Raw genomic sequence first — 27,295 nt, 5'->3', positions numbered from 1 at the left:
CGATCAAAATGACTTGTCATTCTCGAGTTAAAAAAGAATGGTTCTAGTATTTCAATATTTGACAATACATAACCAGCACTGCATACACGTATAAATAGACAAGCCACTCTAGAGGTATCATCTCTACACTTCAGTTATTCTGCTATAGGAAATAGGGCTTAACATGATCTTCCAGAGATGCTCAGGTAGGTCATGCATCAATAAAGAGAAAATGTCTAGACGTCACAAGGAGATAATACATGACCAATGAAAGGACAATTTATAACAGCAGTCACACGAAAAGGAGAACAAATTTATAGGTTCATTACCTGTTCCTATGAATAATGGCCTAACCTGAAACATGGCAATCTCTAGCTGCTCCTGTTGCGTGCGAGAGCTAACCTTTTCTATACTGGGACTTCTTAGTGGCACCAAAAAGGAGTACATCTCCACTGCTCTCCAGCCTCTGACAACAGTATTACTCACACTTGATGGACTTGTATATGTGACGGACAAAGAACAATGCGGCGCGGAAGCCGATCATGCCCAGCATCAGGAAGAAAGCATAGCAGATGCAAGCCATGTAGCCAAAGAAGAATGATGTCTGCATGAAACCAGACATATCTGATCGTGCATAGTAGTAGTACAGGCAGTAGCCATAGACGAAAAATCCAGTTGATCCTCCACATAGGAATGACCTGTATCAGAGGAAGAGCAGAAGAATAAGCATATTGTTATCAAGCATTCAATACAAAAGGATGAGAAAATATAAGCATTGGTTGAATGTCCACATATGAACGGACAATATTTGAGCAATCATACTACATTTTATAAGGGCAGTGCTCACTGCCCAGCATTGTGTTGTGCATATAGTATCACTTGCAACAGTCTATAAATCAAATCAACAAATTAAAAAAACCCTGAACTAAAAGCAGAGTAGCAATAGATTTCAAGAACTAGTGTCCTCTCAAGAGTCAAGACCATATCATTATTGCATTCTAGCAAATTTCACTGAGATAGTAGTTTAATAATCTGAAACTCCAATTGTAAGTTATATGGGCAAACAACACAAGGGGGTCAAGGAAATGCATATAAATAGGATGTCCAATAAAAGAAAAAATAACTGCAGGAAATTGATGGCCACCAATCAATATCAGAGCTAAAGGATAATTGAAGCAAATACCCCGAAAAACAGTTTCCAGTGTATGCAAACAAAACATATGATACAAGTTTGAAGGCCCAACAAGAACCACTTAGACCACCAGGTAAATCAACAGATTAACTATTTGTAGTGCACTTTTAGCTCACAAAGCTAAATCATGCATGAAAGCAGCACAATTTCCCAGTTACTGGTATAGTACTAAAATGCCATAGAAGTAGATGACAAGGGAAACCCTCAAGCTTATGAAATAGAGATGAAAACATGCAAGTACTCATTCAAAACATAACACGTAAAGGAAAACCAATGTACCTCCACCACCACTCATGGTCTTCAGCAGCAAGCTGGAAGTATGTCAGTGCAACAGTAATGAAGGCAGTAACAATAAGGAGGATGATGAAGACTATAAAGAGAATGCTGTAAATGGTGTAAATCCTGTGGCCCCAAACACTGGCAAAGATGTAGTAGAGCTCAATATAGATGGCACTGAAAGGTAAAAACCCAGCCATAGCCATCTGTGGGATTGTTCTCCTGTACCAGGGAAGTGGAGGAATCTCCCTAGGATATTTGGTGGTACGGCAGGGAGCTTGGAATTCAGTCTTACTGTTTTTACCAGCAATGCCTCCCAAAACTAGCAGAGGAAATGTAACTAAGGTCCAGATGAGCACAATGACACAGATAGTGCCGAATGGCAATGCTGCTGTTGCACTATAGGCAATAGCAACAGTGTTTAAGAAGCAGAAAGTCAGGAAGAGTGGTCCACAGAACAGACATCCTGTCAACAGCAAGTTCCTCACCTGAGGAAGTATCAAATGACAACATTAGTACTATCTTTATAACTGATGCTTATTTTGCAATCTAGGAATAGTAGAAGAGTCTAGGGACTATCTTTATATACAGGTAACATACCCAGTTTGTTCCCTCCAGCTGACAGTAGAATGAGGTTGCAATATACCCAGCAATTCCTGAGGTGAGGGCATAGATGACAACCAACGCAGTGAAAAGAGCACCACGATTGTACGGGTAGAATACTCCAACAAGTGCAAGAAGGAAAATAAAGGTTGTGCTGCAATGTGCCAAATAAAGACTGTTACATATCTACATGTTTAAAAAGGAATAACAGGAAGAAGAATTTATAGGTTGTACAAAATAGCACCATGGTGTATGTAGCAAGATAACGCCCATCAGAACTTACAGTGCAAACAGTTGAGTCCCAGTACCAAGAGCAGCCGAAAACAATGACTTGTTCTTGGGGTATCGGAAGACATCCCCGTGGATATACTTCCATCCAGACTCTTCTTGGTCATCAGCTGCTTCCTCATCATGGGCATATCTTCAAACAGGAAAAGGATTGCACTCAAAATCAGAGATGAAATGGAGTCAAATCATCATGCTCATACATCAAAGAAAAGACTAAATTTTAAGTATTTTTTTAAAGAAAAAGATTGCGTGAAACAATATGGATCCCAAAGACATAATAGATTTCAGACCAAAATATTTGCTCTATGCAGAATGCATTTGCCAACTTTCAACTGCAGAACATTGGCAAATGGAGAATAGGTGCTAGTGTATTACAATCCATTTTTTGCACTTTGCAGTGAATTTCCAGTCATGGCAACTGTTGTATCATAGTATATGTCCACAGGAAATAAAAATAAATTATCTGCTGCAATCTTTCCATGTTCAATAGGAAGTGCTTGTATCTTTCTTCTGACAGACATGTGTACTGTTTTTTCATTGTATTTTTTTTTCTTTAAGAGCTTAATTGTCACGTGTGCATAGTGGGGTCAGGCAAATATCATGGAATGGATGGGGGTAACAATTTTCCAAAAATAACTTAATGTACAGATCCTTACTTGACAAAATCGTTCTTCAGTACTCGCATGAGGATGGTCGCCAGGAATCCAGTCAGGAGGAGGACTGTAACACAAGAGTTTATAATAGAGAACCAATGGACCTCAAGATGGTGTGGTAGGTTGGAGGAACTTGAATACTTCTCCATCCTCTTCTCAAATGGCGTTGGTGTCTCCTTCCACTTGACTGAGTAAAGGAATTGAACATCAGCTTCCTTATCCTCTGTCAGGTCAACTAGTGCACTCTGGTCAGTGTGCACATTGATCTCAATCACACGATCATTGTTGTAGAGAATGTCAAAGATAATGTGCCTGTACAGGTAATACTTCCACTCGCTTGGATCTGCCTTCCCACCCTTCTCCACCTTACCAATGAATCCCCACAGTGGGAGGTCATCATAGTACATCTGGAAGTAGTAGTCCTTTGCTACTGCATTCCGAAACTTGGCCACCTCCTCCTTTGTGAGCTTCTTTGAGCAAACCGGCTTGGAGTCATAATCCACATGGAAATCAAGCTTGTAAGGTGCATCAACCAACCGGTCCCCGTTGAGGACCTCACCGAGGGCCTCACTCTTCTCCTTCACTTTCTCTGTAGTTAACACCATTTATTAGCAAACAACTAACTAGCATTCTTCAACAATGACTAGTGAGGTGTAAATTTGTGACAAACTAACCCGGAGAGCAGAAAGGCAGGTCAAAGTACCGATACGTCTCACTGCAAGGAAAAGGGAACATAACACAACATGAGAATGGCGTTGGCGTTACATTATTCCCTTTAAGATTAAGGAAACAATTGTGCTTTACAAATAGATCCGATTCCCGACAACAACAAAAAAAGGTTCATGGAGTCTAGAATCCGCTCTAAAACACTGCTACTTGCTAATACTGAAACGAGAACAGAACCCTCTGAGAAGATCTGGGCAGTCAACAGTGCAGTGACCGATCGCTATTCCGTCCAAATCACATCGAAGCCATGTCCCCCGGGATCTCAAAAGGCTAGTCCTGTGTTGACCAAACAAACCTAAACCCGCAACTCAACCCCGCACCGCGAGATCGCGCGAGGAAACAACCAAATACCAACCCGACGCACACGAGCCACGCCTCCTCGCGCGAGCGCTACCGCTACCGCTACCACGATTCTAACGGATCCGACGATGGGATCTGGCGAGGGTGGAAGGAGGGAGGGGGGGGCAAGAGAGAGGCCTCACCTGGGGTTGTGGAAGGGGCCGACCTTGTTGGCGTAGAGCGGGACGAGCTCCCTGGCCTGGTACCGGTGGTCGGAGCCATCGGCCGCAACGCCGGCCACCGCGAGCGCGAGGAGGAGGAGCAGCAGCGCCGCCGAGGCCGCGGAGGCCGCGGCCATCGCTCCCGTCGTCGGGAGCCGCGGCGGCGTTGACGAGCGAGGGTTTGGGGGCGGGTGGGGGATCGATCGGCGCGCGGAGATCTGAGCCGGGAGGGAGCGGCCGCTTTGCTTGCTCCTTAATAAGAGAGAGAGAGAGAGGAGGAGGGAGGAGATGGAGATCTGGGGGGTGGGCGTTTTCTCTCAGGGTTGGGTGGAGGAAGGTGGCGGTGTACTGGCCGTGATTGTATAATGGGTCAGCTAAAGGGCTAAAGCCTAGCCCACATTTTGGTGCGTCGGTCGGTTTGACACGATCCAAATCAGGCGCCCCCGGTCGGTTGAGTCCATCGCAAGTTTTCTTTTGCGCTTTTTGGGCTAGTCGCATTCTCGTTATTTTTTCTGTTATATAGTTCTGTCTTCATATTTTTTTATATGATCGTTGACTTTTAGATCTACGTTTAACCATTTGTCTTATTAAAAAAATTATTTAATTATTAATTATTTTGTTATAATATGACTTATTATTATAGGAACTTTAAGTATGCATTATAATTTTGCATATTTGGATATAAATTTTGAATAAGACGAATGATCAAACGTAATTCTAAAAATCAACGGTGTCATAAATAAAAATATGGAGAGAGTATTGGGTAGCTCGAATAGTAAAAACAACTGTACTTGGTATCGAAATATAAGCTTTTTTATATTGTTCGCATCACTGCTTGTCTCATTAATTACTTCATTCAAAAATTTTCATATTTTATCCTCACTTACACTTCCACCTCATCTATTTCTTTTTTATTAATAATTATCATAGTTTTTCTAACTAATATTAACATATGCTAAATTTCCTAGAAATTATTATGTCTTGAGATGCTGGAAAAAGTAGGTTTGAACAAAGAAAAAATAGTGACTTATTGGAGAGTGACTACTGCAGGAGGGTAATTTTTGGTGAAATTGAAGTTCCGTTCCAAAAGTGAGCAGAATTTGTACCTTGTTGCAGGGATGTAAACATATGTTAAGTTTCTTATTGGAGAGTGAGTGACTACTGCAGGAGTGTAATGTTCGGTTTTATACAGCTAAGAAGGTTAGTTTTCCTATCTAGATAGGAGAGAGAATCACAAATACCATGAGAGTTCACAGTAGCACGTGTGAGTGTCAAATGGACCCAAAGCACCGATACAATATGGCAGCAATTAGCCGATTGCTAACGTAGCACTAAAAAGAACACCACGACCCAGCTTCCTTTTCACCTGCCCTCACTAGCGCCATTTTGCAATTCAGTGAGCTTCATTTTGCCCTTTCCTGCAGGTACGCTCTCGTCAGGTTTCCTCTATGTACGCATGCAGACTTCAACTGCTGCTGGGAACTAACTCTGTCGGTCGACAGTGACGCCTCTTAATTCTCTGCTGGAGTTTGTATCTCGTTTCCCTGACATTTTCTCATGAATAAAGGGAACCGTTGGGAGAGTTGTATTTTCGTTGATAAGTTTCAGTCGAAGATGAACTAGTGTGGCAGACAGTCAGGAAGTTATAAGATACTGCAATAAGCTATTAAGTGCCAACCGCATTTTCTTCCCTAAAATCTTGTCTTTCTCCAAGGCATCAGGTTTAATCAGTCATATCTTTTCGCTTCCATTTATACTTATAAATTAAAATTTATTTTCCAACCTTGAAGATCGTTAAGAACATACATATAAAATTTTTATTCATAAATTATTTTTTATTTATAAATATGTTGTTTATTTTTTTCATGAATAAGCCGAGCAATCATCCCAAATGTTTTTAATTGTTTGGAGGGGCCACTTTGGCCATTGATCATGCCTCTTTTCATAAGGTTTCTTGCTTTCGTGATGAAGGGTTGTATCATCGGTGCTGCATGAGAGCAGTATTTCATTTAGCATACAATGATTAGTGTCTATGAAACTTTAGCAAGTGCTCTCTCCTTAACCCTACATAATTGTGCTGAGAAAGCAAGTTTACCGCAACATTCAATTGAGGCAACCCGCATCCTCTTTACAGTCAATTCGGCTGTTGAAATTGGTGAGATCGTGGGAGGCTGTAGCAAATAAATCGTTGTAGAACAACGGTTAATTGCTCAAATAGTTACATAAGGAGATCACGGAAACTAATTGCTCACGTCAGAAAGAGGGCGTGACAATACGTGTATACTGAGTTTGTCTCTTCCTAGTTGATCGCACCCACAAACATCCAATCCTAATAGGTGACTTACCATTTTCCTCGATATTGTAAACTCCAAAAGCTTTTCTCTCCGGCCACTCTCATGTTTGTCGCATTCTCACGTTTTTGCGTCGTCAGATCTAGTGCCCGAGGCAATGGCGGTTCGTTTTGGTGGAGACGCGAATATTTGGAGGAAAGGAGACTCAGGAGCAAGATGTGGCAGATCGCCGACATGGCCGGCGGTCAGAGGCTTGGCCCCCGCTCTTGATCCGGGCGCGAGGGAAGAAGGATGGATCTAGCCATGACAACACCTGATCTGTTGCTACCGTCATCGAAGATCACCGAGCGTCGTTGTGTCCTCCCCTAGCAAATGACTTAGATTAGCTAGGAATTTGTCCTTACCACCAGCCCGCCATCCTTATCGTATATCGAATAGTTTCCCGATCACAACGAGGTAGAGAGGGTGCGTGAGTGCGGTGATGGTGGGATTAGTGGCTAGGGTTTTGCCCCCAAGCAGCTCATGGTGGTGAGTGACACTAGGGGGAGGGGCACTCACCACTATTTCATCTATTTAGATGTGAATCCGTTTTCCAAGCCAACATTTGTTTTGGTTTAGGTTCAAAAGTGAGCATAGACATGGGTCTATACCTTTGAAAGTTTAGGCGGATGAATATATATGCTCCAACCATCATGTCTTCTATTATCAATCTTTTCGTTTTTGCTTTTACTTATATACCAAACTTTAATTTTTTAACCTTAAATTTGAAGTTGATTTTGAGATATTTTTTCATCATAGTTTAGTTTTCATCATTTGCTTTTAGACCGTTAAAAATATGTCTACAACAGGTTTATTCACAAATTATTTTTTGTTTGCAAATATGTTATTTGTCATTTTCACTGAAAAACGAAACAATGACCCTCTTCATGTTAATCCTTTTACATGAAAAGAGTACGAAAATGTAAGACCTCATATTAAGCATCATCTTTTCATTTAAAACAAGCTTAAGTGAAACAACTTATTAGCGATTAAAAAATAATTCGTAAAAAAACTTTTTTATACATGTTTGTAGTGATCTGAAGAAAATCCTGAAAAATAAAATACAATAAAACCCTCCAAAACTAACTTCAAATTTAAGTTTTTAAATTTTAATTTCTGGCTTATAGGCATAATCATAAGTAAAAGATGGAGCACGTCGCAATTCTACATAGATAAAGGGCTTAAATAGAAAAAGTTCTGACCGGTGCTGTTGGTAGTGAAACTAATCAACTAACTGGCACACCCTTCTTTTTAATTCTGCTTATGTTTATAAGCTAAAATTTAATATTTTTTCAACCTAAAATTGATTTTAAGTCTTTTTCACTGAAGTATTTTTTAAACTTGGTTTTAGATCGCTAAGAATCTTATATAAAAGTTTTATTCATAAATTATTTATCGTTTGCAAATATGTGTTTGGCTTTTTCTTAGGCCTAAATGAAAAACTTCCTAACCATTATCAAGTGATTCCTATTGAACAAGGTTCAGCACGAAATAATTTACCAGCCAAATTAGAAATAATACCCGAATGATAGCGATCCTAATCATGAGCATCCAAGAAAATCCTATGGCATGTGTCTTGGCCCAAATTACCAACCTTCCACGGCACATTTACTTCCTTACTACATTGTCAGTGAAACAATGGCCAGATTCGCTAAACCATAACATAATTGCATAACCTATCCAAATTCCATTATCTGTTTTCAAATATTAATGATATCTGCCATAATTTTAACATCATTTATAGTATGCCGACTAAACCAAGCCCCTGTAATATTGAAAACAGCAGGCAGTCAACAGTACATTTCATCAACTATACTGCTATAACATATACTGCATTATTTCTTTCATTTGTTTGAGCGCAAACTCCATAAATTTTAAGAGACACAAAGCGCATGGGCGCTTCGTAAAAAATTGCAAGATTCCAGCCAAACTTTTTAGGAAATTCTCAGTTATCACGAGAATGTATGGTGAAGTTCCCTCTTCCAATTGAGGCTGACCTTAATCTTTCCAAACATGCAGAATAATTTGACAAAATTACTCATGATAACAATGAATGGGTAGTATTTACATCAATACAGGGTAAAAAATATTGTATAAATGATACAGGGTAACAAAATCTTGACAATGCACCAGAACCAATATGGGGTAATGAATGAACTTGAGAATTATATATTACACACTAACTTTACATATGACTGGCTAGAGATGATTAGAATTGATACAACATCCCTAAGATACAACATCACCTGTTTCAGTTTACGAACAGTGACTGCACGTTTGCACAAGCTATCTTATCCGTGCAGTGCTTTGGCAGCTGGACTCTAGGGCTAATGTTAGCATGTCTGTGCAGAATTGGTCGTCCGGTTTCAACCATAAAGCCTGACGAAAATGCAGAGAAAATATTATGGCTCGTCAGTTTAATACTTCGAAAACTTTTATTGCATACATACACAAAGTGAAGATATACTATGCACCAGAATGTCCCTATGTTGAACTAGTAGGGAGCTCAAAGGAGTTTGGTCAGAAAGATGTATTCTGAAAATGACAGCTAATTAAAAATGATCTTAGAGTCACCTTGTGGTAGTAAGTTATCGCAGCCTCGAATTTATCCTGTGTAATTAAAAGATGGTATTAGTAAAATTCAGATATACTCAGAAAATAATAGAGGAAATATTTGTTTAGGCTTAAACAGTGAAAGCGTCAAAGTAAAACAAATGAATCCAGAATAACAGGTCTCATCCTTGAAACCAAACATTGCTTCCATGGCAACTTAAGCCGAAACATTAATTTTCTTCGTATTACTCATTTAAAGGTAGTAGTCTAACACAAAAGGTAATCCTGAAAACATTGTTAGAACTTAACATCAAATCGCCCTCTCATTACTCTGTTCTTTATTCTTCCAATGGTATCTCATCATGCTCTGTCTAGTAGTTTCTCCCTTGTGGTTGGGGGGAACTAACAAATACTACATCTGTCCCAAAATGTAAGCATTTCTAGATTGTTTAGAAGGGAATAAGATTAAGAAGAAAAGACTATAACACCCCTTGAGAAATGAGGTATGGAACTATGGATGGGAGGTGAGAGGATTGATGGGGGTTAAACAGGAAGAATTTTGAACGGAAAGTGATCGTTAAGACAAATAGTACTATGAGTAGTGCTAGAAATGATTATATTTTGGTATAAGGTTCAACCCGAAATGCTTACACTTTGGAATAGAGGGAGTACATTGTTGGTTCAATGGTAAGCGCTCTGTAACATATAAGAGTTCATGTCGTAATTGAAGTACCAGTTGCATAAACTTAGTTTTGAACTTTTGATCATGTGAATATCAAAAGTAGTTTAAAGATCAGTCTGTGGATAGACCATGAGCCCTAACACACATCTTCCAGGTTCTTCTGTCAGAATTTGCAACTGCTCTATGCACATGATACATCACCTTTATGGTATGCCAGTGCAGCATGCCATTGCCAGCATCTAAATAGAAACAGTACCGTTCAAAGCAGTGGATTGGAAAGGAACAGAAGAATTTACCATAAGGTGGTAAGTGTAAGCAAGACCAGCAAATGCACTCAAACTTTTGGTTTGAAAGGTGAGTGCCTTTTCATAATATGATATTGCTTTCTGATATTTCCTGTTGGAACAAAAAAAGGGTTAGCTCCAGTATGATATTTTAACAACTGATGATGGCAACCAAAAAGAAAGAGCACTAGTATCATTGTGTTGTTATTGTTATTGCTGTCAAAACTAATAGCAAAGCTTCTGTTCAGCGCAAAGAAATGCTCTTCAATAGTTCAGGCGAGGACATGCTAGGCACAAAATCTAATACATTTTTTAATTAAAGTTTCATGCAGTTTAGGCTTGACTAGCTCTGGATACAAAGAAATCCAGACTTAACAAAATAAGCATAACAATGTGATGTGATGGTTCCATTACTTGAGTTTCCGCAATGCATGCCCAAGATTCACCAATGTTGGTTCCCACATTTCATTCAAGGAGGATGAAGTATGCTCCAGTGTTAGCTCAAACCACTGAACTGCCTTTTGATACCTGAACATTAAAGAAACTAGAATATCAAATTTGTGATTCCTTCAAGAGCAGCAGATACAAATCTTTTTAAAAACCATGCATTTTACCACTAAAACTGGATGGGGTCAACATTTTGTTCAGCAAACAACCAATCTAATGGGATGGAATTTCAATTCTGTGTTTGATGGAAAGGTTGAAGAGAGTTTGGAAAGAAAATAAAAAATAAGCTTGTATATGGATCATCGGCTTATGGGCATTAAACATACATTCTCAAATTCCAATCATCATAATATAAGTGGAAAACACATTTTTTATAGTGTTGAAAGAAGATTAGTGTATCAGTTACATTAATTCGGCACACAGCTGGTGCAGCATTACTTGGAAACTAAAGATAAGAATAATTAGTTGCCATGTTAGTTGGGTTTACTTCATTGAACATTTATGTGAAGCATTTGTCCACACAGAGGGGAGAGCAATGCAACCATTATGAATCAACCAAGAAAAATGAAACATTCTCTCTCTCCAAACACCATCATCCTAGCTTATCTTTTCTTCTTTATCCTGAAGCCACTCTCCTTTTATTATTTTTTATCCCAGAGCTCCACCAGTTTACCCATTTTCTGCATGGTCACCTTAACATGAACCAGGGTTTAACATCACCCCATTTCAAGAATGCTTTACATCCAAGACTATGGATATTACAGCAAGGTTCTAGTAAAATTTCAGAATCACCTAATCAATATTGCATGTCATGGACATCTTTCAAAACATCCATGTTAGCATAACATTTTTCTTGTAGGAATATCAAATATATAACTTCCCTTATCAACTATTTCCCTTTTTTTATTTAGCAGAGTTAAGTGTAAATGATGTTCAAGAAAGCAAAGCATCTAAAAGGGAAAGTGGAGACTGGATAATCACTGGGTCCAATAATAATAGAATAAACATACAACAGAAACCTTTGAAGCAGAGAAATTCTTACTCTTTCATATTATAAGTTACAACCCCCAACTCGTTATATATAAGTGGATCAGATGGGCAGATAGATTTTGCTTGCATGAAGAACTGCATCACAGTAGAAAGAAAATGGGGATAAAAAATGGTGACAGAACTTTTATGTCTTGCAAAAAAGAAATTTTGCAAATAACAAACTACCAATGTTAGGTGCCCATTGTGAGATAGAATAAATAGTATTCAGTAAGTACCAAAAACGCTTAGCAAAAGTCAAGAGGAAGTTGTGCATATTGATCTCATTTTCTATAACCCGGTCCGGGATTGCAAATACAGGATGCTATTGTCAGCACTTGACCAACAGCTATTACCATCTGAAACCTCCTAATTGTGCCAAAAAAAGGGAATGAAAAAAGAACAGTAAAAGGTGAACTCTAAGTATAGTTTCTCCATCATAATGGAATCATCATTGGGAGGTTAGTCTGAGTAGGATTTCTCAAGTTATTACCTGCTCTGCAAGTTTGAAATTGTGCATTCGCAAATATTGCATGCCCATGTATAAAGTTGGCAGATGACATCTGTGGAAAATAATTTTCATAAATAGTGAGATGAAGGACAGAAAACAACAGCAGTGAGGTAAGTAAAGTGCAACAAGAATTTACGCTCCAGAATAATAAGAGGAATTCAATCCACTATGCTCATAATCAGTAATGCGTATAAGATTCAAAAGAGCTTGTCACACTGTCCCTAAAAACAATGAATAGCAGCTTCCAGAATAGAAGACCAAAAATGAAATCCAGTAGAAAGGAATAACACAAGTAGTTGCGTTAAGATAATTGCTCCTTAGACAAATAAACTGTGCTCTGGTGTCAATATTGCATTGACATTAAGCGGTAAAATTCAAATTAGTTTAATCCATATTTTGCTCCAATATACAGCATAATAATAATAATAATAATAATAATAATAATAATAATAACAGAACAAATGAACAAGTTTTTTACATAAACAGTTACTTTGAAATTTTGAGGAAAAAAAATCACTGACCCAGGAAATAGCCGAGCAGCTGTCCGAAATGCAGCCATTGCCTGATCACCCTCCTCCTGGGCAGCATAAGCAATACCAGTACCAATCCAAGCAGGAGGAAATGTCCCATCTAACCCTGTAGCTTTGCTGATAGGAAATGTATTAGTGCAAAACACATTACAGCTAATTGAACAAGAACAGGGTATAAGAAGTCATAAAAGCGTTAGACCCCATCATAAATAAATTGTGCAATAAACATTGATCATTGAACAAACAAACCCAATTTATCCATTGTTGGACTGGTATAACTGCCATACATGATACATGTCTTATTTGAACCTGGATCGAGGAGAATTATTGAACAAATATGTTTCATTTTACAAACCATCTGACATATCACTACATTGCTCTAACAAGCCAAATGACAATATTTTACAAAGAAAAAATAGAGTTTGTTATATGAAAATGATCAATCAGTTGGAAATGCCTTTGTTTCAGGAGGGAATGGCACCATGTTTTCAAGAGAAATAGTATCTTCAACCTCTGCAGCAAACACGGCCCTCTCCACTTGAACTATTGTAACACCATTTTAGCACATATGTTATACTATGTCTGACACGTTTTCTTGACAAAAGTGTTTATCTTATGCAAGAACATTGTTGCCGATTTGCACTACAGAGGATATTCATTACTCGTATCCTGTTTTATCTCACATCTCAACATTGAAGGCATAGGAGTATCTTCTAAACTATCCTGTATCCTTCTCAAAATGTAGGGGTAGGGTATTACATGTGTTTTGTTTCAATACAATCAAGGTAATAATGACAGAATGACAAGAACAATTTGATTATTGAAAAACAAAGAACGATATACATGTAAATAAACTGTACGGGTAAAGAACAAAAATGCAATAATGAAGCTTCAAGTAACAATAGTATGGTAGTGATTAAGAGAGGAATATGCTTACCCAAAGTATCTGCGTGCTTGATCATACTTCTTAATACAGTAATAATAACACCCAACAGCAAACCAGGAAAGAGCTCTACAGATGGAACGACAACTGACATCAAAACAATATCCTTTGATTGCTCATGTCTGACAATAAATAATCAAGTGTATTTTACTCTAAATTACAACACTGTTTAAGGCTAGATTTTACAAGTTGCATTAAAAACGAAAGCTTGTAGAAAAATGAATATGGCATACAACTAAGACTGTTATTATATCTCATTGCTTCATGCAAATGAAAGGGAACAGTACAGCAATTAGAACACATATTATGTGTGTCTGAATGTGGGCAGTCCAGTGGGGATACTCACTTCTGAGGATAGTCCTTTACTAGATTGCATGCCAAAATATAAAGGTCATTTGAATGGCCAAGCTCCATCGCAGCTGCCAAATGAACTAATGTGCATTTCAAATGAAAAGGATCCCTTTCAAGTAACCTGAGGTAGATATTGCATCACTAGGATGATAAACCAATATTGTTCAAGTAAACAGATGTAAACTAACAATGAATCATTTACCAACTTACGCGGATGTGAGTTCAAAACATTTTTGGTACTCCCCACTCTGATGGTAGTATTCAGCTTTGCAAGCCAAAACATCAATATTATTTTTCAGTGTCTGTCCTGAACTCAAAGATGAAATACTACAAGATTCTCGTTCAAATTCCTTGAATTTTGCTTCCACTATATATTCCTTTTCATGCTAGAGCACATAAAACAAAACAAATCGTGACCAAGAGAAATACAAGTGAGCACAGACACACATATTGTTTATTTAATTAAATTGCATAGAACAAAGTTAATCAGTTGTGTACCTTCCTTATCAAACATGAGTAGAATGCTGAGAGCCACCCATCTTCTTTTCCAAATTTTAGAGAGGACAACAGCTCAGATTCTGACATACCATTGCGCAACAATTAGTACCAAGAACAAAGAGCGGATTGTGAATTCAACCTTAAGGCATATATTTCTTAAAGTTGGTCCAGTAATAACAATAAACATTATACTATTTAACAGAATATCCTAGGATAGACATAACAGATGGGTGGGGAGATTGATTTTGTCAAACTTACCTTCCTCGCATGTCAACATGTAGTTGTCTACAAGGCATTCAAGTGCCTGACATGTATATACAGAATATGTTAGGAATGAACTAAATGGGGTTACCACAACAGACCAATTTCATGTTGTCATCTGGATGCCAAATTCCATATATGGTACTAAACATACAAACTAAGGGTGGTTCATGTAGTTGAAAAAACATTGTACTAAAGAGTTACATGATTCTTCTCACCTCGTAACACAATGGATCAGCCTTAACTGCTGCTTTGTACCTGGGATTTCAAAAATGAAACCAATTTAGCCAAGCTAATTGGCCAGAAGAGAATGAAAAAACACTGATTATAACATCCTGCTTAAACCTTAATTTCAAGTAAAGAAAATATCAGTGACAGGTAGCAGTATTTCCAAGTAAAAGGTGTAAAAGAAGAAACACTTAAAAGTAACTGCATCATCATTCACCAGTACCAGCACCACTGAATACACTCAATACAGCGATAAACTTTTCAGACATATACACATTTAAACAAAAGAAATAAATGAAACACTCCGTTTACCATTGTCGAGCAAGGTCACAGTTGTCCAGTGCTTCGTATGCCTTGCCACGTAAAAAACATATTGCCGCCTTGATCTGGCAAGCAAAAATTACTATCAATCATCATATGCTACTCGGGGAGAGAGAGCGAGAGAGGAAATGTGGGGGAGAGAGAAGAGCCAGCACACATTGATCTCATGATCTTCAGCATCCTTATCAAAATAAATGTCACTGCCATCATCCTGATCAACAACATTTCCATGCTCATCTATTTTTGCATCTCCAAGTATGATCAAACACTGATGCCATTCTTTCAACTCTTCCTAACCAACAAAAGAATGATAAAACAAGATGAAATAATAGCTAATATGAAAAAGACTAGACGAAATGAAAGACTTCAACTTTCTATATTGTGCTACATGGTACTGCATACTAGAGCACAAATCAGAACAAATCTAAACTAAATAGTAAGGCTTTCTTGTATGCTTCACTTTTCTAGAGTGAAGTATTAGAAGTACATTTAAAAATCACAATTTCATATTTGCAATTTCCAGGCACACATACAACTTAAACAAAATTCTCTTTTATCTTGAAGTCCGAAGAAGGAAGCACATACTCTAATCAACCGAACTCTCAGATTAGAGCAGCTATTAAGAACCAAGCTAGGCACCCACCCATTTATTTGATGGAATGCCCAAGTAAAAAATGCTCAGGTCAAAATAGTGCAAGTATATTATCTTAATCATTTTAAAGCATCAGCAAAGCATTTTATCTGAAGCTGAAAATATAGAAATCCTCCAGCGTGAACCATGCCTCAACTCATATAGCTCGAGCTGAAAAGCGTTCAAGCAAAATTTCAGCGAGTGCTTGCAAACGAACAGAATCTAATCAACAAAAACACTCCCAAACAGTGTCCTGACTGATGTAACGTTCAGGTCAGACAAGCTGATGATAAAGAAGCTCAACCGCAGCCACGCGCCAGGACATTAACAGGGGCAGTGAAACTGGGCCTTCTATTCTATACACAGTACGCAGGCAACACGTTCGACGAAATGGCAGACCGAAAAAGGGTGCGGGGGAGAAGCTCACGAGGCACTTGGCGGCGAGGAAGCGGAAGCGGAGGTCGCGGAGGAGCTTCGAGGAGTTGAGGATGTGGAGCGCGCGGCGGAAGTGGCGGCCGAGGAAGAGCGCCTGCGCGAGCATGTAGACGTCGGCGGGGTCCCCCGTGGCCGCGGCCACCTTGTCGGCGAGGAAGATGGCGGACGCGTACAGGTGCTTCCCGACGCTGTCCCGCACCACCCCGCGCAGCCGCTCCACCGCATCCTCCCTCATCTCCCCCTCCCCCTCCGCCCCGGTGGTCTCCTCCTCCTCTCTCCTCCGCTTGGGGTTCTTCTGCGACGCGGTGGCGGTGGAGGGCGGCGGCACTGGAGGGAAACCGAATTTTGTATCCCGCATCCGCCACTAGGGTTCGCGGAGCGAGCTGTGATTTGGATTTCTCTCACGGGGCGAAAAAAAAATGGAGGACTGGACTGGAGCGGCGGCGCGGTCGGAATCCCAACCTCCCGATGCGCCGCGGGTCGCCGCAACAACTCGTGGTGCACAGGCCCACCGGCCCAATGGGCCTAAACGAGCCGAATCCCATCAAGGAGAGGATTTCGTTTCGTCTGGAGCTGCCAAAGCCTACTGTACTATAGTCCTCTCGTTCCAAAATATTTCTATTTCTAGTTTAAATATATTCTTTCCAGTTTTCAATTATCTTTCCATTTCTAGTTTAAAAATAATCTTTCCAGTTTTCTTATTTGATGTCAGTAATCATTGGATCTATATTTAATCATTTATATTATTTAAAAATTTTATTCAAATGCGCGACTACAAGTCATGCTTGTAGTACTTTTTGTAAAAATTTATCCCTCCGTCCCGCATTATAAGGGATTTTGTTGTAATGTTTGACCATTTATTTTATTAAAAAAATTAAAAATATTTTTTATTTTTTTATTATTTTCTTTATTATTAAAAGTAGTTTAAATATTACTTACAAATTTTTACATTTGCACTAATTTTTTAAATAACACGAATGGTTAAAAATTATAAATGAATAGTCAGAATCCCATATATACTGGGACGGAGGTTGTAAATCATAACAAAATAATTAATAATTATCTAATTTTTGGATAAGATAAATAATAAAATGTAGACTCAAAATTCAACATCGATAAATAAAAAAAGCGGATGGAGTATTTATTTAAATAGAGAAAGTAGATTTTGCAATTTAGAAACATTGAAATTTACATGTTTAGGTTGATATTCTTCACCTAAGAAAGTGTTTTATATTATTGAGTGTATTATTACCCCCGAATTATCAACTTAATTATCAGGTAAATTGAATATTACAAAAAATAAACTTTAACAAATACTTAATACACCATAGAAACGTTTTGAAGAAAATGTGTTTTTAAAAAGTGTGGAGCAAATAATTATGTTTGAATAATCCGGTGGGTAGACTAACAAGAACAGGTCTTTCACGGTTTGATTTTTTTTTTCTCTTGCGACGGAAATTGAAAATCTAAATTGAAGCTATTCTTTTCGAGTTGCTGCAAATTCTTATGTTTCTCCTGAATTTCAAATGTTCCAAACTATTATTGCGCTGTTCTTTTTTCTAATCACGACTTCATGCGGAGACAAATTAATGGGTACGGGCACGAAGCCACCAACGTCAGCCATGGCGCTGTCGCGTGCATCGGCGGCGAGCGCGGTTGCTACGAGCCGCCGGTGATGGCCCTCGGAGTCGGAGCGGTCATCGCCTGTGCACCGCACCGCTGGAAATCAGCGACGCGTGGTGGCGGCATCTGCAGCGTGCGCTTGGGAGCCGTCGCTGCCACCGGCGGTGGGGCGGCGCCCAGGGGTGCCCGGCCGGCTTCTTCCCCGCCGGCTGCGAGGTCGCCGCCGCCGCAGGAGAGGAGGCAACTGGCGGTCTGGGAGCACCCCAGCGTGATGACGATGACGTAGCTGCCGTTCTCGTACAGCTTCATGACGTAGCACTCCTCGTCGACGACGTCGCGCGGGACGCCGCCCACCGGTCGCCCTGGCGCCGCGGGCTCGACGGGAACGGCGGCGCCGCCGGCGGCGGTGGCGCCGGGCGCGTAGCAGACGAGGTGGCAGAAGTCCCAGTAGATGGGGCAGCGCCTGATCATCATCGGGTTGCGCCCGGTGCAGAGGTAGCAGATGTACATCTCCGTGCTGCCGCCGCCGCCTGCCGTCGTTGTCGTCGCCGTGGCATTGCCGACCCCCGTGCCGCCGTCGCCGCCCGTGGTGAACACGGCGGTGGCGGTGGCTGCGATGAGTAGGAGGAGTACATGATAGGAAGCATGGTGGATGGAAGCGGCCGAGACCGAGAGAGGCATCTTGCAAAAAGGTTGAGAAATTAATGAGAGCTGATGCGTGCAGCCTGTCTCGTTTATAAGCGATTCTGACCAAGAATATCAGTCATGCAGACCAGCAAAAATATGACTATATGAGAACTTAATGCTAGTATAACTTATTTCTTTCTTTGTAAGAGCGTTATCTGAATCCTGATAATTAGTCCCTCCGTTTTTATATTTCACCTATTTAACTTTTGAATATACGTCTGATCGTTTGTTTTATTTAAAATTTATGTGCAAATATGCAGAATTATATGTCATGTTTAAAGTTACTCTCGTAATAAATTAAATTATAACAAAATAGTTAATAACCATGTATTTTTTATCAAGACAAATAAAATCAACGATATTAAATAAAAACAGAGAGAGTATCTGTTTCAATTTGAACTTATCAATCTGTTAATTATCTGTTTATTTCTTCCCTGTAGTATGAGAGCACATCTTTCTCTTCTACTCATATTTATGAACCATTTGCATACATATCCCCAGTCCAATCACGCGGACTATACACAACGCTACTAGCCAACAAATAACAAATAAGAATGTGGTGCAAATCACAAGTGGATTCTGTTTGAAAGATATGCAGCGACGATCAGTCATTTGCCCCCGAAAATAACTAACCACCGAAAACGGAAGGTTGGAACGATTTTAGCCAGAGAACGGGGGAGTTCACGTGTTGCTACCGCAAGCTGCAAGCTCAGATAAGTTAAGTACTTAAGTGTATCGTATTTATTTCATAGATAAATATAATATATATATATATATATCTATTTATTTTTAGATCTTTTTAGTATTCATATAAATAAAGTAGAGCTAGCTAGAAGGCCTTAACCGTGAGACGGATGGAGTATTTTGCAAATATGAATTGATTGGTTCTGTCTCATGAGCAAAATGGGAACCTTACGTTAAAATGTTACTTTTTATTTGTTTGATCACTTGAATTTCTTTGGATTTTTGTCAACCGTATTGCCTACATCGATGCAGAGACTGACACTAGTTTTAGTGCTATGTCCAACGTTACGTCCGTCACTCCGTCTGGTCGAGTCAACTGCAGACGTACGCGTCGTCATGGGCTCGACGGCCGCGGGTAGAGCTGGTCGCCGCACCGCTCGAAATCGGCCAGGCGGGGCGGCAGCGGGCTGCCGATCGCGGCCGGGGTGGTCTCGCCGGCCGCGCCCGTCGACGACGACGGCAGCGCGTAGGCGTCGCTGCACACGAGGAAGCATCCCGCCGACGCCTGGCAGCTGACCACGTCGACGACGACCCAGCTGCCGTCCGGGTACAGCTTCATGACGTAGCAGTCGTCGTGCCCCCGGTCGTCGTCGTCGGCGGGGAGAGCCGGCGCGCGCGGCGGAGAGGACGAGGAGGAGGAGGAGGCGCGCGACGCCGACGGCGACGAGAGGCAGGCGACGTGGCACTCGTCCTCGTCGAGGGGGCACCACCGGATCATCAGCGGGTTCCGCCCGCGGCAGAGGTAGCAGATGTACTGCTGCTGCTCCTCCGTCGTCGCCGTCGAGAGCGGTGAGGAGCGGCCGTGGCCGTCGCGGCGCGCCGTCACGGTCGCGTTGGCGGCCGCCACGGTGGCAATGGTGGACGTGGCTGGCCTGGCAGCCGCCGTGGTCGCCAGGAGGACGGCCGCGACGGCGAAGGAGCAGATTTGGAAGACGGAGGCCGAGAAATCCATTTGCAAATAACGAACGCGTGTGCGCAATGAAATATAGGTCTATAGGATGATATTGAAGTTGAGCGATTAGTAGAATAGTTATAATTATAATAATATTAATTCACTGCATTTCCATTCCGTTCTATATGATAAACTTTCTGACCCTACGTACAATCATTTATATGTTGATGAATCTAACATATATATAAAACATATATATATTAATAAACAGTTAAATCTAGACAAACTAATAAAGTTTTTTTTAATATGAATCGAAATGATTATTATTATACGTACTAGTCGTATACTACATTAACGACGAATTCATTCGTTGCTGGGTTTTTACTGCATGATAGGTTGTGGAAATAAGTTATGACGGGTTATCCTTTCCTGCCAATGAAATGACACCTATCAATTTCTTTCTATGTTTTTCACTCTTTGTATATATGTATCTACAATAAAAGTACATTAAACGCCATCTCTATTCAGTAAGAGAGAAAAAGAAGGAAAATCCATATAATTGCAAGAAAAAAATCAAATCAAAACCTTAATCTGTCATTAAATTGGTGGATCCATTTTTTAAAAGTAAAGAGAGTTTTTTATTATCATATTTTTCAGTGTAAAAAATTGATGCCTTAATATACTGTAAATTAGTACTACACGGTACACGGAGTACTAAATAACTCACGCATGGCTTGCTTTTTCCAGTAACCAAATCCATTTCGGAGTAGGTGGTGCATACGCCTCGGGTCAATCTAAATGCATATGGAATTCTCAACTGAATGTATTAGATAGCTAACCTTACGATGATCTTATAAGAGCACCTGTACAAAGATGTTTATTGGTTAATTCTTATCATCATATAAGTAAATTAGGTAACACGGATAAAAGAGAGAAATTATTATTATGCGTAACAACAACTTATAACTTATAGCCGATTCATAGTATTTATTAAAGAAATTTTGTTATGTGAGAGTAGATAAAAAGAAAAACAGAATTTTTTTTGGTTGTATTAATTAAGGATCATAACTCTATCTTTTACAGGCACCCTTATAAAATGGGTTTGTGTTACTAACGTATATGAAAAAAAGAGTCAATACTGAAAAACATTTTGGTCATTGATCCGATTTCCAATATGTTTAAATTATTATATTCCTAAGTAATTAAACCAAGATCTATCCAACCAGCTAAAGTATATTAAACGTTCTCTAATTCACAGATAAAAAAGTTTTCATGAAATTCTAAGAAAAAGCTTGATCTACTGCGTTATTTCCCTGTATTTTTCTTAGTTTTATCCTTGATATTTTATGCGTGCTTTTCAAACCTTTAAACAGTATATTTTATAAAAAAATTATTTATAAACAATATCATCTCATATTTTAAAAGTATAATTTTAACTCTGCATTAGCTAATTCAATTATTTATATTATATAAAATCTTTTATCAAAAGAAAGAACACCGCAGCCTAAAATCGGTGGTCTTGTATTTTTAAACAATCAAATCTTGCACGTACTGATACGCTCATACGCTTAACCCACGCAAGGCCTATCTGCCTTTCCTAAGGCCCAATCCCACGTCCAGGTAAAGTGCTACATGCACGTTGGGCCAATTTGCATGCATATTTGGAGCAAGTTCAACAACCTCTACGAATAATCTATATCCAACTTAATAGTCAATTTATACAATAATCATATACATAATTAATATCTAGTCTCACCTGTCATACACACATGTATCTCTGCAGTTGTCTTATAAATCTGTAGCGCACTGTTCTTTTCTCTTCTCAATACACATATAGCTAGTTTATAGTCTGCTATTGTACCTGCTCTTAGCTCTCAATTTGCATTACTAGTAGTATCCTCCACATGGGAGTTAGTGTAGCAGCTATAGCTAACCATGCACTAACTAGGTCTAAAATATCCGTCTCACAAATTCCCTCTAAACCGTACAACCGATTATTTCTTTTAACTATATTTAATACACTTTTACTATTGATAAAACATTTGATTTTTTTCTTCCGTCAAACACACGCGTAATACATGGACTTGGGGGAGGGGGCGTGTATGAAATTTTTGACTTGCGTGTATATCTTTAAATTATCATCCGACGACATTGACCGGATTTAATTGATAGAATTAAAATTTTTAAACTTTTGATCAATAGGCCGACCCTATTTAATACTCTATACATATGTTCAAAGCTTTAACGTGACAGGTGAACGCGGATATTTTTTGAACTAAATAGAGCCTACTCCACCCAGAAAGCCTGCAGCGGCATTGCGTCGAACACCACCGTCGCCGGTGCAAGCCTCGACTCGGTGTCGGTGGGCGAGCAGACGGCCCCGATATCCACATCCACCGCCGGCGGTGAAAGCCTCATCTCGGTGAGCGAGCAGATGCCGTCCGTATCCACATACATCGCCGCCGCGCCGGTCGCATTGTCCATGACATCCCCGAGAGACAGGGGGAAAAGCTCGAGGCACTCCGGCAACGCGCTTCTTTCAGGCCCCGGGGCGTTCTCCCCGACCGGCATAGGCCGTACCGTGCTGTGGTGGAATCCCGGCGTCAGAGGGAACAGTGGGAGGCACGCCGGCGCCCGTTCCAGCGGCTGCTGCTGCTGCTGCTGCCCGTCGTCCTGCGCGCGGCGCTTGCGAAGGTGGGTGTTCCAGCGGTTCTTGACGGCGTTGTCGCTGCGGCCGGGGAGGAAGGCCGCGATGGTGGACCAGCGGTTGCGGTGGACGAGCTGCAGCTCCACGATCGTCCTGTCCTCGTCGGGGGTGAAGGGCTGCGCGTCGACGCTGGGGTCCAGGTGCTGCCGCCACCGGAGGCGGCACGACTTGTCGGTGCGGCCGGGGAACGCGGCGGCGATGACGCCCCAGTCCTTGGCTTTGTTCTGCCTCACCATCTCCCGCAGCCGCTCGTCCTCCTCCTTGCTCCACCCCGCCTTCTTCGCCGGTGGGCCGCCGCCCTCGCCTTCGCCCTCCAATGCCATGTATCCGTTCCCTTTTCCTCTCCTCTCCCCTTCGATGATGCTCAGTTCGATGGCTGAGCGTCGCGGCTAACTGTTGCTTATATAGGCCAATCGCCAGTATGCCGAATCCGAGTATGATTTCTTTGAAGGAGCAGAATCCGAGTATGCTTCAGTTGAACCCTAATTTTCCAAAGAACAAACTCTTATCAGTAGTTTATAGTTTAGTACTGTACCAACAAACTGCTAAAAGGACAAGATGGATGAGCTGTTGTAATGTTCCAGGGCGAGTAGAGAAGCTTCTCAATCTGGATGAAAAAGAGGAATTAAGGGGAAAAAAATGGAAAGGTGTGGATACAGAGGGATGCGAAAGCAAGAAGTTGCACAACATCAAACACAAATTTTGCGATCTGATCGTGAAGAAATAATTTTCATTAACATTGGCAGCTCACTAGTACAGGGAACAACAAAATCGTACAGTTTCAAACTTTTCAACTCTCAGGAAATCAGTGCAGCGCAGCTGCACAAATTATCGAAATGTAAAACAAAACAAGACCAAAGCTTTTGGTTATGAACTCTACCACCTGGACCTAGAATTGAGGGCTCCACTCAAATTAGCACGGGAAAAAAAAATACTACTACAGTACATCGGTAGCTCACACCATGATCGCCAATCCATGCACCAACGGTGTGTAATGCAATTAACCATATTAATTAGGAGCGGTTTAATGCCAGGCAGTGGCGCGCCGACGGTAATCGACTAGCAGACGCCGTTGGTCTTCTTGGCGAGCACAAACTTCTTCCACGCCTCCGTCACCGACCTCTGCGTCTCGAGCTCCGTCTTCTTGGCGGCGACCAGCAGCGGCGCCGGCGGCACGGGGGGCATGAGCTTGGAGGGGAGCGCGTCGAGCTGGTACATCACCTTCTCGATGTCGAGGACGAGGCGCTCGGCCAGGGTGCGGCTGAACTCCTCCCGGATGACGACGCGGAGCACGGTGACGTGCTCCGCGTCGGGCGGCATGGTGTACGCCGGCACGATCCAGCCGAAGCGGCGGAGCATGTCGGAGATCTCAAACTCGTCGTGCCGGCTCCGGTCCTTGAGGGAGAAGGCCACCAGGGGCACGCCGTCGTCCTTGGACACGATGTTGAACCGCCCCGTCTTCACGAGGCCTTCCTTGAGCACCATGGCGTTCTCGTGGCAGTTCTCCATGATGTTCCTGTACCCCTGGAACACCATCGGATCCACCGTACGTCGTGTCAGCTCACCCAAACTTAAAATCAATCAGCCGCCATGTTCCTGATAGAGAAACCTCACCTCGAAGCCATGGCGGATGAGCTGGTAGTACTGAGCGATGACTTGGCTGGAGCCCTTGGAGAAGTTGAGGGTGAAGGTTGGCTGGTCGGCGCCGAGGTAGTTGATGTGGAAGATGAGCTCCTCCGGCAGGTCCTCCTTGTTGCGCCAGATGCACCAGCCGATGCCGGCGTAGACGAGCCCGTACTTGTGGCCGCTCACGTTGATGCTCTTCACCCACTCCAGCCGGAAGTCCCACTCCAGCTCCGGGTACAGGAACGGCGCGATGAACCCGCCGCTCGCCGCGTCCACGTGGATCGGCGTCTCCCACCTGCAAACCACCGCCATGAGATCAATCCCAGTTTCTCCGGCGTGTTCGATCAGGTGGTCGAAGCAATTTAGTTTAGTTAGTTAGTTACCCGGTCTCCTTGTTCTTCTTGTCGAGCAGGTCGTTGAGGAGCTTGACGTCCTCGAACTCGCCGTTGAGGGTGGAGCCGAGGATGGCGGCGACGCAGATGGTGTTCTCGTCGACCATGTCGACGGCCTTCTCGGGGTCCATGACGTAGTAGCCGTCGCGGAGCTTCACCTCCTTGAGCTCCACTTCGAAGTACCGGGCGAACTTCTCCCAGCAGACCTGGACGTTGGCGCCGGTGATGATGTTGGGCTTGTCGAACGGCTTGCCCTCGGCCCTGCGCTTGTTCTGCCACCGCCGCTTGAACGCCAGCCCGGCCAGCATGATGGCCTCCGACGACCCCACCGTGCCGACGCCCACCGCCGTCTCGCTCTCGCCCAGCGGCGCGTGGAAGAGATGCGCGATCATGTTCACGCACCGGTTCTGCAGGTCGAGGCGTGTCAGCTCTCTAACGGCCCGGCCCAAAACATTTTTTTTTTATCCAATGCTAGAAGTAAATCATTTGGCCCAGAACAGGTCTGGCCCAAAAAAGTTAACTTATGTGTCGCATTCAAGTAAAAAGGGAAAGTTGGGATGTTTTTTCTGTGAGTAGTTCTTTGTCCCCGAGACTGGAAGAATAAGTTTTGACTGTTGTCCTTGCCGTTTCAGACTTTCAGGGGTGCTTAGTTGAGAAAATAAAAATTTTTAGGTGTTATATTTGATCGGATGTTGAGTGAGGTTTTTGGACATGAATGAAAATTTTTTTTATGGCTCGTCTAGAAGCCACTGGACAAATTTTTTAGCCTAATTAATCCGTTATTAGCGTATTTAGGTTACTACAACACTTATGGCTAATTATAGACTAATTAGGCTCAAAACATTATCTCACGGTTTCTCGCATCACCGTGTAATTAATTTTTCGTTTCATCTATATTATATTTAATGCTCTATTTAGGTGTCTAAAGATTCAATGTGATGTTTTTGGGAAAAAAATTTTTGGAGCTAAACATGCCCTCAGTGGATGGCCCTGTTTCAAGTCTGAAAAACTATGCCTGTTTTCCCATCCCCTTACTTCATTCATGTACCTTTCATATACTCTCATTAGTACTACAGTGATACTAGTACCCATCCCCATACTTTATTTATGGGACTTTCTATATCTTTTTCTAATGCGAAAAATGGAGAGATAGCGTAATCATCTCGGAAACTGCGCCAAGTTCTTCCCCCATGAATGACGAGCTTCAAATACAGGTGGCGAGCCTGACAGATTCTCATCACCAATTTATCATTTCATCAATCGTGCAGTGCGTGCCAGGGCGGTCCCAGGCAAAGCCAAGGCAAGGCAGCTTCGCCGCCAAATATCCCGGGCTTTCCAATGTGCACGCGAGGTTGGGATCGATCACACGAGAAAATTCCGGGAAGCAAAAGAGGCTTGGTGCGCGCTGTGCTGCTGTACCTGGAGCTCGGTGGTGACGGGGTACTCGTCCATGTCGACGTAGTTCTTGTTGATGGCGGCCATGATGAGCTTGTCGCACTCGGGCTCCATCCACGTGGTGACGAACGACGCCAGGTTCAGCCGCGGGTTGCCGTCCAGCATCAGCTCGTCGTTGATGATCTGGTACGCCGCCTCCTTCGGGATCGAGTTCTCCGGCATGCGGTACCTGCAAGCAAACAACCGATCGATTCCCATGACTCCATGAAACGGAGCAAGCTCGCTCTCTCTCCGGCCATCTAGGTGCGCCATTGGGCCAAGAACCGGCAAGAGCAGAGCAGCACGTACCTCGGGAGGGACGACCGGACGTAGCGGGAGGCGAACGTGGAGTGGACGGACATGTCGCTCTCGGAGACGGCCTTGGAGAGCACCATCTTGCCCGCCGAGCTATCAACCTGCTAGCTCCCTCCTATCAGCGTTTGCCTCGGTGAAGAAGAAGAAGAGGAGGCGGCAGAGCTAGAGGTGAGCCAGGACAAGAAGGCTCGTGGCACGCTTGGGCTCTGTTTTTGAGAGGGGGACTCAAAAAAACGAACGGATGCGAGTGGTTTTGGTGTGGCTGGAGGCGAGGGGACGCGCCGGTTTTTATACCCAAAAAACGGTGACGTGGAGACGGCGTTCGTCGAACGAGGCCAAAAGGGACGGAAATAGAGAGGGAGCTAGCAAGGAGCCCACGCCGTCGCGGCTCAGTCTATCAGAGGGCAACGACTTTGCAGGTGGTGGGAAAAGTCAAGCAGGGACCGGGCCCGAAGGCGAGCCTAGCCTCCCTCGTGCAGAATAGATTAATCGCCGCGTGAGGTTAAAATTGTCACTGCTTGATTTGGTTCAATTTTCGCTCGTTGGTCAAAAAGGGGCACGGTGTGTGTAACTGCGTACTTGTCCAACGAAGAGAGGGAGAAACTAACCCTACTATTACTCGTACCC

The 27,295-nt window shown here is 42.2% G+C and overlaps 6 protein-coding genes across 6 annotated transcripts; all 6 read right to left on the bottom strand.

Moving 5' to 3' along the window:
* LOC102719364 (transmembrane 9 superfamily member 3) lies at nt 1–4,525 on the bottom strand. The gene is made up of 7 exons (XM_006649638.3): nt 4,200–4,525; nt 3,666–3,706; nt 2,995–3,580; nt 2,334–2,471; nt 2,048–2,204; nt 1,451–1,935; nt 1–677 (listed from the first exon to the last, which is right to left on the bottom strand). Exons 1-7 carry the CDS (start codon nt 4,352–4,354, stop codon nt 458–460), a joined length of 1,782 nt encoding a protein of 593 aa, XP_006649701.3. The 5' UTR covers nt 4,355–4,525; the 3' UTR covers nt 1–457.
* A 4,065-nt stretch (nt 4,526–8,590) lies between these two features.
* Nucleotides 8,591–16,634, bottom strand: LOC102719087 (anaphase-promoting complex subunit 6). Its single transcript, XM_006649637.3, has 16 exons — nt 16,241–16,634; nt 15,340–15,474; nt 15,174–15,247; nt 14,852–14,891; nt 14,631–14,676; nt 14,373–14,452; nt 14,085–14,260; nt 13,870–13,995; nt 13,518–13,592; nt 12,572–12,697; nt 12,033–12,102; nt 11,556–11,638; nt 10,481–10,594; nt 10,079–10,178; nt 9,122–9,157; nt 8,591–8,926 (listed from the first exon to the last, which is right to left on the bottom strand). Exons 1-16 carry the CDS (start codon nt 16,604–16,606, stop codon nt 8,834–8,836), a joined length of 1,740 nt encoding a protein of 579 aa, XP_006649700.2. The 5' UTR covers nt 16,607–16,634; the 3' UTR covers nt 8,591–8,833.
* A 1,273-nt stretch (nt 16,635–17,907) lies between these two features.
* LOC121054008 lies at nt 17,908–18,552 on the bottom strand. Its single transcript, XM_040522857.1, has one exon. It carries the CDS (start codon nt 18,550–18,552, stop codon nt 17,908–17,910), a length of 645 nt encoding a protein of 214 aa, XP_040378791.1.
* Nucleotides 18,553–19,636: 1,084 nt separating this feature from the next.
* LOC121054006 lies at nt 19,637–20,254 on the bottom strand. The gene has a single exon (XM_040522855.1). It carries the CDS (start codon nt 20,252–20,254, stop codon nt 19,637–19,639), a length of 618 nt encoding a protein of 205 aa, XP_040378789.1.
* A 2,004-nt stretch (nt 20,255–22,258) lies between these two features.
* Nucleotides 22,259–23,249, bottom strand: LOC102714166 (transcription factor MYB77-like). The gene has a single exon (XM_006651137.3). It carries the CDS (start codon nt 23,222–23,224, stop codon nt 22,481–22,483), a length of 744 nt encoding a protein of 247 aa, XP_006651200.2. The 5' UTR covers nt 23,225–23,249; the 3' UTR covers nt 22,259–22,480.
* Nucleotides 23,250–23,609: 360 nt separating this feature from the next.
* On the bottom strand, nt 23,610–26,909 carry LOC102718810 (glutamate decarboxylase 1-like). Its single transcript, XM_040522052.1, has 5 exons — nt 26,663–26,909; nt 26,339–26,543; nt 24,911–25,326; nt 24,516–24,822; nt 23,610–24,425 (listed from the first exon to the last, which is right to left on the bottom strand). Exons 1-5 carry the CDS (start codon nt 26,746–26,748, stop codon nt 23,961–23,963), a joined length of 1,479 nt encoding a protein of 492 aa, XP_040377986.1. The 5' UTR covers nt 26,749–26,909; the 3' UTR covers nt 23,610–23,960.
* Between the last annotated feature and the right edge of the window lie 386 nt (nt 26,910–27,295).

The sequence above is a fragment of the Oryza brachyantha genome, chromosome 3, assembly GCF_000231095.2.
Source record: "Oryza brachyantha chromosome 3, ObraRS2, whole genome shotgun sequence".
Taxonomy (NCBI): Eukaryota; Viridiplantae; Streptophyta; class Magnoliopsida; order Poales; family Poaceae; genus Oryza; species Oryza brachyantha.
This window is presented reverse-complemented; position numbering and strand designations above follow the sequence as displayed.

Excerpts from the sequence above, each read along its gene's own strand:
- LOC102714166 (XM_006651137.3), bottom strand. The coding sequence starts at position 23,224 with ATGGCATTGGAGGGCGAAGGCGAGGGCGGCGGCCCACCGGCGAAGAAG.
- LOC102718810 (XM_040522052.1), bottom strand. The coding sequence starts at position 26,748 with ATGGTGCTCTCCAAGGCCGTCTCCGAGAGCGACATGTCCGTCCACTCC. Across the intron at positions 24,823-24,910 it reads AAGAAGAACAAGGAGACCGG|GTGGGAGACGCCGATCCACG; the intron begins GTAACTAACTAA and ends GGTGGTTTGCAG. Across the intron at positions 24,426-24,515 it reads TCATCCGCCATGGCTTCGAG|GGGTACAGGAACATCATGGA; the intron begins GTGAGGTTTCTC and ends ATGGTGTTCCAG.
- LOC102719087 (XM_006649637.3), bottom strand. The coding sequence starts at position 16,606 with ATGCGGGATACAAAATTCGGTTTCCCTCCAGTGCCGCCGCCCTCCACC. Across the intron at positions 15,475-16,240 it reads TCCTCGCCGCCAAGTGCCTC|GAAGAGTTGAAAGAATGGCA; the intron begins GTGAGCTTCTCC and ends TTTGTTGGTTAG. Across the intron at positions 10,595-11,555 it reads GTAACTTATAATATGAAAGA|GTATCAAAAGGCAGTTCAGT; the intron begins GTAAGAATTTCT and ends TTTAATGTTCAG.
- LOC102719364 (XM_006649638.3), bottom strand. The coding sequence starts at position 4,354 with ATGGCCGCGGCCTCCGCGGCCTCGGCGGCGCTGCTGCTCCTCCTCCTC. Across the intron at positions 3,707-4,199 it reads GGCCCCTTCCACAACCCCAG|TGAGACGTATCGGTACTTTG; the intron begins GTGAGGCCTCTC and ends TTTTCCTTGCAG. Across the intron at positions 678-1,450 it reads GACCATGAGTGGTGGTGGAG|GTCATTCCTATGTGGAGGAT; the intron begins GTACATTGGTTT and ends CCTCTGATACAG.
- LOC121054008 (XM_040522857.1), bottom strand. The coding sequence starts at position 18,552 with ATGCCTCTCTCGGTCTCGGCCGCTTCCATCCACCATGCTTCCTATCAT.
- LOC121054006 (XM_040522855.1), bottom strand. The coding sequence starts at position 20,254 with ATGGATTTCTCGGCCTCCGTCTTCCAAATCTGCTCCTTCGCCGTCGCG.